This window comes from Pituophis catenifer, unplaced genomic scaffold, assembly GCF_029215685.1.
Source record: "Pituophis catenifer annectens isolate HBS135680 unplaced genomic scaffold, rPitCat1.0.hap2 SCAF_16, whole genome shotgun sequence".
Lineage (NCBI taxonomy): Eukaryota > Metazoa > Chordata > Lepidosauria > Squamata > Colubridae > Pituophis > Pituophis catenifer.
In genome coordinates this window covers 3,744,634-3,752,775 of record NW_027256896.1, presented here as the reverse complement: position 1 = coordinate 3,752,775, position 8,142 = coordinate 3,744,634, and the positions used below count along the sequence as shown (strand labels likewise).

At 47.2% G+C, this 8,142-nt stretch overlaps 1 protein-coding gene across 1 annotated transcript; it reads left to right on the top strand.

Moving 5' to 3' along the window:
- The first annotated feature begins 208 nt into the window (after positions 1-208).
- PGP (phosphoglycolate phosphatase) lies at positions 209-3,020 on the top strand. Its single transcript, XM_070954816.1, has 2 exons — positions 209-834; positions 2,585-3,020. Exons 1-2 carry the CDS (start codon positions 219-221, stop codon positions 2,908-2,910), a joined length of 942 nt encoding a protein of 313 aa, XP_070810917.1. The 5' UTR covers positions 209-218; the 3' UTR covers positions 2,911-3,020.
- Positions 3,021-8,142: the final 5,122 nt, after the last annotated feature.

Genomic DNA, 8,142 nt, shown 5'->3' with positions numbered 1-8,142 from the left:
TCTGCGCTCGGCCAACCGACGCGCCCTACTCCCCGGGGCAGCCAATCAGCGGCGGAGTGTCCGGTTTCCGGAGGCTTCGCTGAAGCCCTGGCGCGCGGACGAGCAAGGGGCGGGGCCGTCCTGGAGGCGGGGCGGCACATCCTTCCCAGCCAATCGGTGCGGGCGGAGCTCGTGAGGCGCTGAGGCGCGGCGCCCGTCCTCTCATCCGCCCTCACGCGATGGCGGCGAAAGAGTGCCGGCGGCTGGACGCGGCGCTGGCCCGGCAGCTGCTCTCCCAGACGGAGGCGGTGCTCTTCGACTGCGACGGCGTGCTGTGGCGGGGCGAGGCGGCGTTGCCCGGCGCGGCCGAGACGCTGCACCGGCTGGAATCGGGCGGCGCGAAGCGGCTCTGCTACGTGACCAACAACTCCTCGCGGACGCGCCAGGCCTACACCGAGAAGCTGAGGCGCCTGGGCTTCCCGCCCGCGGAGCCCGGCCAGGTCTTCGGCTCCGCCTACTGCGCCGCGCGCCACCTCAGCCGCGCGCTCCCGCCGGGCGGCGCCGCTTACGTGCTGGGCGGGCCTGCGCTGAGCGCGGAGCTGGAGGCGCTGGGCGTGGCCCACCTGGGCGTCGGCCCCGCCCCCGAGCCCGGCTCCGCCCACTTCGGCGCGCGCGCCCCGCTGGACCCTTCCGTGCGCGCCGTCCTAGTTGGCTACGACGAGCACTTCGCCTACGGCAAGCTCTGCCTGGCGCTGCGCTACCTGCTGCGGGGCGACGGCGACGGGCATGGCTGCCTGCTGGTGGGCACCAACCGAGACAACCGGCTCCCGCTGGAGGGCGGCAGCGCCGTGCCCGGTACGGACCCCGACCCGCACCCTCCGCCGGGCGGCCCACCTTTGCCATCCCGCTGTAGCCAGGAAAAGGGGGTTTTGGGGAAGCGGGTGCAGGAAAGACTGGGCGGGGTAGTTCTGAGCAGCTCGTGCAGGTGGTCCTCGATTTAAGGACCACCGTTTATGTTGCTAAGCGAGACGCTGGTGAAGTGAGTTTTGCCCCGTTTTACGATTTTCCTTGCCACAGTTGTTAAATGCAATCATTGCAGTTGGTAAATTAATAACCCCGGGGGTTGTTAAGTGATTCTTGCTTCTCCATTGCCAAGCAGCTGAAATTAGATCAGGTGACCATGGGGATGCTGCAGTGGTCAGAAGTGTGAAAGATGGTCATAAATCACTTTTTTCAGTGCCCGTTGTAACTTCGAACGGTCACTAAGTGAACTGTTGTAAGTCGAGGACTGCTGTACCTGGGACTCTCCCAGAAGTCTCTTTGGCTCAGCTAACTCTCTGAGGCTCTGCGAGGTCACATCTCTTGCCTTCCTACTTGTAAAATCTTAGGTTGAGCTGGTGACTTGGACGCTAAACCTCTTACAGTTTAATCCTGAGAGGGAAAGGCATAACAATCCCTAAACAACCTTGTACTAATTATATTGGGAATAGAGTGTCTTTCTCGGAATTGTGCTACTGGAAGCTGCATACAGCCCCCCCCCTCTCCCCCAAAGCAGTAAAGCCCCATTCTCAGATCCTGGATTAAAGCCATGTGTAGAGTAATAATCACTTATTATTATTTAATTGGTTTGTATCCTGCTTTTCCATCCAGTATCCATGACGTTCAAATATAAGTAAACACCATTTAGAACTACTTTTGGTCTAATTGATAGGACATTTAACAAGCTATCCTGTCCCACTTCCACCATTTGTGTTGGTATATAAAACATTCCATGCATGGCTAGGAAGATTGAGAGAGTGATGTGCACATGAGAATATTAAGTCCTCTGTGCTTGAAACATTGGAAATAACTAAGGACACATAGGGAATGAAAGGTGCTGGGTGACATATAGGACACTCAGAACAGGGGAAGAGAGAGAGGCCTTCATCTACATAAATTAGTTAGATTTTGTTTTAGCAGAAACCCAGAATAAATAAAATGACCTTGGTTCAACTAGATAACAGTCCAACCAGGACCTGCCAAATGCAATATGTTTATTTCAGGTTCAAAAACAAAATTAATTTCCCATTTTGTGTATACGTGTTCTTTTTTCCCTGGGATAATACTCATCACATAACAGAAATGGGGTTCTGTCTGTCCACAGAAACTTAAATTCTGTGGTCCTGAAGCCTATTTGTCTGCTGCATCATGGCTTTTTCATTGCTCAGCTGATGTTCGGAATAATAATTGGGTCACACCTTATATATGCATTTCCTTCTGGTGTTGCCCTCATTCCCTGGATCTGGAGATGTGCTGACTTTGGATCTGAAGTTGAAAAAGCTGTAGAACAGGCATAGGTGCAAGCACACCACTTCTATGCTGCCTCCAATAAAAGAGGCATATTTTCTGGGATTGCATGGTGGCCATGAAATCCGGCGAAACAAAAGCTTGAGTGAAAGCAATGCAAACAAAAGTTGTTTCAACTTCAGGCCCAAAGGGGCAGGACATCCCCAACTTCAGCCATACAGGGTTTTTTTCCCCCATTAGCAAACTAAAGACCAAGTTGTATGGCCCGCTCAGGTTTGCACCAGTTCTTCATATATATTTTTTGTCTTTCCTCCTTTAGGGACGGGCTGCCTCGTCAAGGCAGTGGAGACAGCTGCGGAGCGGGAAGCCTTCATTGTGGGCAAGCCCAGCCGTTTCATGTTTGAATGTGTGGCCAGCGAGTTTAAGATTAACCCTGAGCGCACAATCATGGTTGGTGACCGCCTGGACACAGACATCCTCATGGGCAACACCTGTGGCCTGACCACCCTCCTCACTCTCACTGGGGTCACGACACTGGATGAGGTTAAGGGCCACCTCAACAGCGACTGTCCTGAGCGCAGAAGCCTGGTCCCCGATTACTACATCGATAGCATAGCGGACCTCCTCCCTGCTCTCACCAATTAAGGAAGGGAGACGTTCCAGGTCTGCAGAGGTCTTTCTTCACCCCAAGCCACCTGCAGTCTCTTCAGGCTGGTAGTATTTTCTCAGTTACTGCGGTGCAGACAATTGCTGCTTGCAAAAGTAAGATGATTTTCGTGCGCAACATTCAAATTGAATTCTCTGTTTACAAATTCCTGTTTAAAAATGCACTTTGAGAGAAAGAGGGAAATGTGTGTGTGTGTGTGTGTGTGTGTGTCTTTCAGCTTTCAGATACATCAAGCTCTGTGTGGCTGGTGTTCAGGTATCAGGGTGGAGGCCTACTCAGCCGAGCTGAAGGACTGAGCAGGCTTCTGTTTAAACCTTGCACTGTGGTGTTTTGTAATGCAATCTTTGGAAATTCAGGGAATTGAGCAGTTTTAAGGGCAGCTGCTCTGGTATCTGAGACATGATGTTAAAGTTGGTTTTTATGGTTACTTGGGTTCTGGTTCAGCTATTTCAGGGGAATGGAAATCATTGTGTATCCATTCGTAATGTTTTTGCTCCTGCCCAGTAGCATTTGCACTGCTGTATATGCAAAACAAGAATTACACCATCACGCTTCACATGTTTCTCTAGAAATTCTCTAGAATTTCTGATTGCGGTACCTATTTTAAAAACATGTTACAAATTGGTTTTATTGGTCAAGAAGCATGTAACAAAAGTCCATTATTCAGATCATCAGAGTGAATTATATTTGAATTACTTGATTAACTGTCAGGATAGAATGCTGAGTTCATTTGTCAGTCTGTGATAGTAGGAATTCTTCATGGCAACAGTGAATTTACTAGCATTTTGTTCTTCAGTATCATAAATAGATGCAGGTTTTTTTTTCCTAAAGCCATTTTGAAGTCAGTGTTGATGAAGCAACTATATTAACATATTTAGTGCTTCCTGTTGAAATCTTCTGGGTTGATGGTAGGAAAAAAGAAAAATCTTTTGCAGATCTGTCTTGGCACTTGCTGAAAACAAGCATATGAACCATTTTTGCCTTGTCAGTCTGCAGTAAACATGATTGCACTTTTCAGGTGCTCAGGTAGTTTTCTTCTTGCAGAATCAGTTGCCAGATTGTCACCTTAAAATTGGGAAGAAAGGAAAGATACTTCTTTTTTTGCTTCAGTTATCTTGCGTGGGCAGCATTTTCAATATTGAAGGTGCTTGAAATTTCTCACTTTTTCATACAGCAATAATTGCATTATCTATAGCAAGGCATTCTGTGATTATAAATTTATGTTAATCTCTCCACCTCTTTTGAAGTGCTGAAAGATAGATTATTATGTCTTCAAATAATTTTTCTCTTTTTTTCTTTTAAGTTTATCAGCTTTTCATTTGAAAGTCTAAAAGATTGTTTTCTTCTTTTGATTATGTAAAGTATGTGAACCAAATAAAAAAAACAAAACAGATCTCTTGGGAGGACTTGTTCTGAGACCGTTCCAGAGAGATTCAGGGCCTTGTCAAATCTACATTAAATGCTTAGATGGTCAGAGCAATTGCTCAAACAAGCTGGCCACAAAGTGGAACCAGCCATCTGCTTTCCTTGCATCTTTTCTTAACAAATTCGCATTGCACTGTCAAATTCTCAAGCGGGCACCGTAAAACTGTTACCTATCTTCAATCCAGACGTTGAGTCATATTAAACATAACTCTTGCTTCCTTTTTGTGTGTCTGATCTTTTCATTTTACACTAAAGGAAAACTTTTCCCCTTAAGAGTATTTTAAATGAGACCCCAAGACACCCCTAAATTGATGTATAAATTGATTTATTGATAGGTTGGGTAAGGAGAGATCATGAGGCCAAACCTGGAACAGGGCTGGGGTTACAAAGATGAGAATTTTATCACTTCCATTTTTGGTTACATCACACAGCAATGCACTCCATGTGAACCATATGGAACATTCTCCTTCCAGAAGTTAGGGTGCCCTGGTACCGCTGGCCTTTCATAAGACCCTAAAGACATGATTCTTTGCCCAGGCAGCCCCCACTGTGTGTGGTCCATGTGCAGTTCAAAATTCAGGTGGTCATCTTTACAATTTAACAGTCTTCCGTTTAAAGCAGAAGTCTTCAAACTTAGCAGCTTTAAGACTTGTGGATTCAACTCCCAGAATTCTCCAGCCAGCGTAGTGTAGCTGGCTGGAGAATTCTGGGAGTTGAAGTTCACAAGTCTTAAAGCTGCCAAGTTTGAAGACCTCTGTTTTAAAGGGATGGGGTCAAGGGAATTTTGAGATCACTTTTCCACAACCGTTTCTGCCCATCCTTCTAGATCTGGCCAGGGTGGGCATGTTCCAGCTCCCCTTTGTGTAATGGTCACCTGGTAGAGGCTTGGTCTTCTCTCTTATGGTGCCTATCTTACAAAACCGCTCCCCCCGCCCCCGGTCCCTCCCCAGATACCGGCCCATCTTTCTGTTGGCCTTCAGAAAAATGGTGATGAACGAGGTGTAGAATGGGCGAAAGATGATGGTGAGAATTATCAAGGCCTCAACTTGGCTTGTTTTAAATTATCTCGGCCAATCCGTCTCCTGTAATACTGTAGTTTTCAATGTAACCCATCCCCCAAAGGAGGCAGGGTTTGAGTCAAGTCCGTAGTTCGTTGAATTGCATCCAGAATTGTGGTGCTTCTCAATTGTGAATTGTGGTGGGGTCAGCATGTTCAACCTCTTGTTTCCCTTAGCGCCTTCTAACAACTGTTGACGTGCCGTACTCCAAAGGAGCGTTCTTGGGAGGCGATAACAAAAGCTTGCAATAATTAACAGCACGAATAAGAGAAGTGTGGGAGATGGAAGTTGCAGATGAAGTTAGGAATTTTCTCTTCCTCCACAAGAATTACAAACTCCATGCGGGTATTTTGAATCCATACAGTAAAAATAGAGTTTGGCTAAATGCCGAGTCACAGGCTCTGATGAGTCCAACAAGTTCAGTTGTTGCAGCAGGACAGAAAAAAAGATTCCAAAACCGCATGAAAAAAACAAACAGAATATCTGGTACACCTTTCTCCTGCCTTGGAGACAAGGGCCTCCAGAGAAAAAGAATCAAGTCCAGATTATCCAAAGGGGCATCTGGAGGAGACCTGTATTTTAGTGGACTTGGAGCACTCCTTGCAAGAGACCCCCACCCATAATGCGATCTTCCTATCTCCCCCTCCATCAGCCAATTCCAAATGAATTCCATCTGAAACCCAATACATGCTAGCATCCAATTTACATCCTAGGCCCCTTCAAAAAAAAACAAACCCCACCGGCATAGAGTCACTGAGTAAAAAGGCACATTCAATAGTCATGAACCCCAGTTGTACTCCACCTAGTCCCCAAAGGAACCAAGAAGCAATTCCAGAGGCCAAATAGGTTTGTCTGAAGCAGGGAAATTAGAGAAAGAAGTCTGTAAAACAAAGGGTTGCACTGGTGTCTTATCAGCAAAGGAACTTCGTGGCCCAGAGAGATTTGCACCCATAAAAGGACCCAGCTGATCCACAGTTACAAACCCAAAGCTCCCAATGTCACCCCTACTCCTCTTTGTTAGACTAGACATACTCAATTCACTGGCAAACTAGAAGGATTGCAGAGCTCACCTAACAGTGAGGGCTGTGGGCTGAGGGAATGGTGCCCAGTCTTAAGCTGGAACTGTGATGTGCAAAAATACACTTGTTTGAAGGTGGAGAATGAGAAGGCTTGGTATAAAAGCATTCCTCTCCTCCGCCTCACCTCTGGTTATCAGTGGGTCTCGGAAGAAGGCTGCTGTGATCTATTGCCAGGTATGATTGCTTGGCAAGAGAAAAGGGCAGGTGTGCCACAGAAAGATGACAAACAATGACAGGCCCGCGTGGCCCAGATCTCAGAGCAGGCTTGCCTTGGAATCACTTGAATCCCCTAGCAGGACTCTATAAAGTCTTAGTGAGACCACACCTAGAGTACTGCATCCAGTTTTGATCCCCACACTATAAAAAACATGTTGAGACTCTAGAAAGAGTGCAGAGAAGAGAAACCAGGATGATTAGGGGACTGGAGGCTAAAACATATGATGAACGGTTGCAGGAATTGGGTATGGCTAGTCTAGTGAAGAGAAGGACCAGGGGAGACAGGATAGCAGTCTTCCAATATTTGAGGGGCTGCCACAGAGAGGAAGGAGGTCAAGCTATTTTCCAAAGCACCCGAAGGCCAGACAAGGAATAATGGATGAAAACTGACCGAGGAGAGATTCAACCTGGAAATAAGGAGAAATTTCCTGACAGGGAGGACAATCAACTGATGGAACAGAAGTTGCCTTCAGAAGTTATGGAAGCTTCATCACTGGAAGCTCTCAAGAAGAGATTGGACTGCCACCTGTCAGAAATGGTGTAGGGTCTCCTGCTTGGGCTGGGGGTTGGACTAGATGGTCTACATTGGTCCCTTCCAACTCTGTTTATCTGTTAAGGACACCAAGGAATGTGGAGAGCTGACCAGTCCTGCTGAAGGTTCACTTCATGTCCGTGCAGAGTGTGGCTGGAGAGTTTCTGCATAATGGGGATATGGTGAGCTTTGGGTTTGCATCTCTCTGTTTTCAACTCCAGCCGAGAAGAGTTTGGGCACCTGGAGCTAACCTGTGGCCAATCTTGAAAACCTCTAGTAGGCTCAGATCAGACAGCAAAGTTGTGAGCTAGGTTGGGGAATCAAAATCAAAATCATCTCAGAACAAGGCAAGACCCTTCCACGTTGCTGTCCTGACAGTTACATTTTGTGCCATGGACGAACCAAGAATTAAGGCGCCTTTTCAAGTTTGGAAAGGAAATTTTTTTCTCTGTTTCTCAAATCAGGAAATGTAGACCTTTCCTCCCACAAGGGTCTTGCAATCTTGAAGGAGGTAGAAAGAGACGGGGGGGGGGAGGGGGAGGAGGAAGAGGAAGGGTGGGGGAAACCAAAGGAAGTAACTGTATTTCACAACAAACATGCTTTTGTGATGTATTGATTGCAATTCACACAACTTTCTCAACTTGGTCAATGAATTCACCCAGTTTCTGGGTTTTCATGAAAACCAAACCATAAGCTAATCCAAAAGCCATTTGAAACGAATCCAACGAAACACCCCACGCAAATGGGCTCTACCAAGACGAAAGTTGTGGGAGAAAACTGTTTCCTTATCTGATGGGTTCTTGTCCCTGAAGTTCCAGGACTGGGTACCTCCTTTCCTTGTGCGTGGAAATAAGCGAGCAAGTGAAAGTGATGGGAGCAAAGAGCATCTCTCCAGAGGCA

What these genes read in the sequence shown, in the direction of transcription:
- PGP (XM_070954816.1), top strand. Translation starts at nt 219, where the DNA reads ATGGCGGCGAAAGAGTGCCGGCGGCTGGACGCGGCGCTGGCCCGGCAG. An exon ending in GGGCGGCAGCGCCGTGCCCG is followed by an intron (nt 835 to 2,584) that starts GTACGGACCCCG and finishes TTCCTCCTTTAG; the next exon opens with GGACGGGCTGCCTCGTCAAG.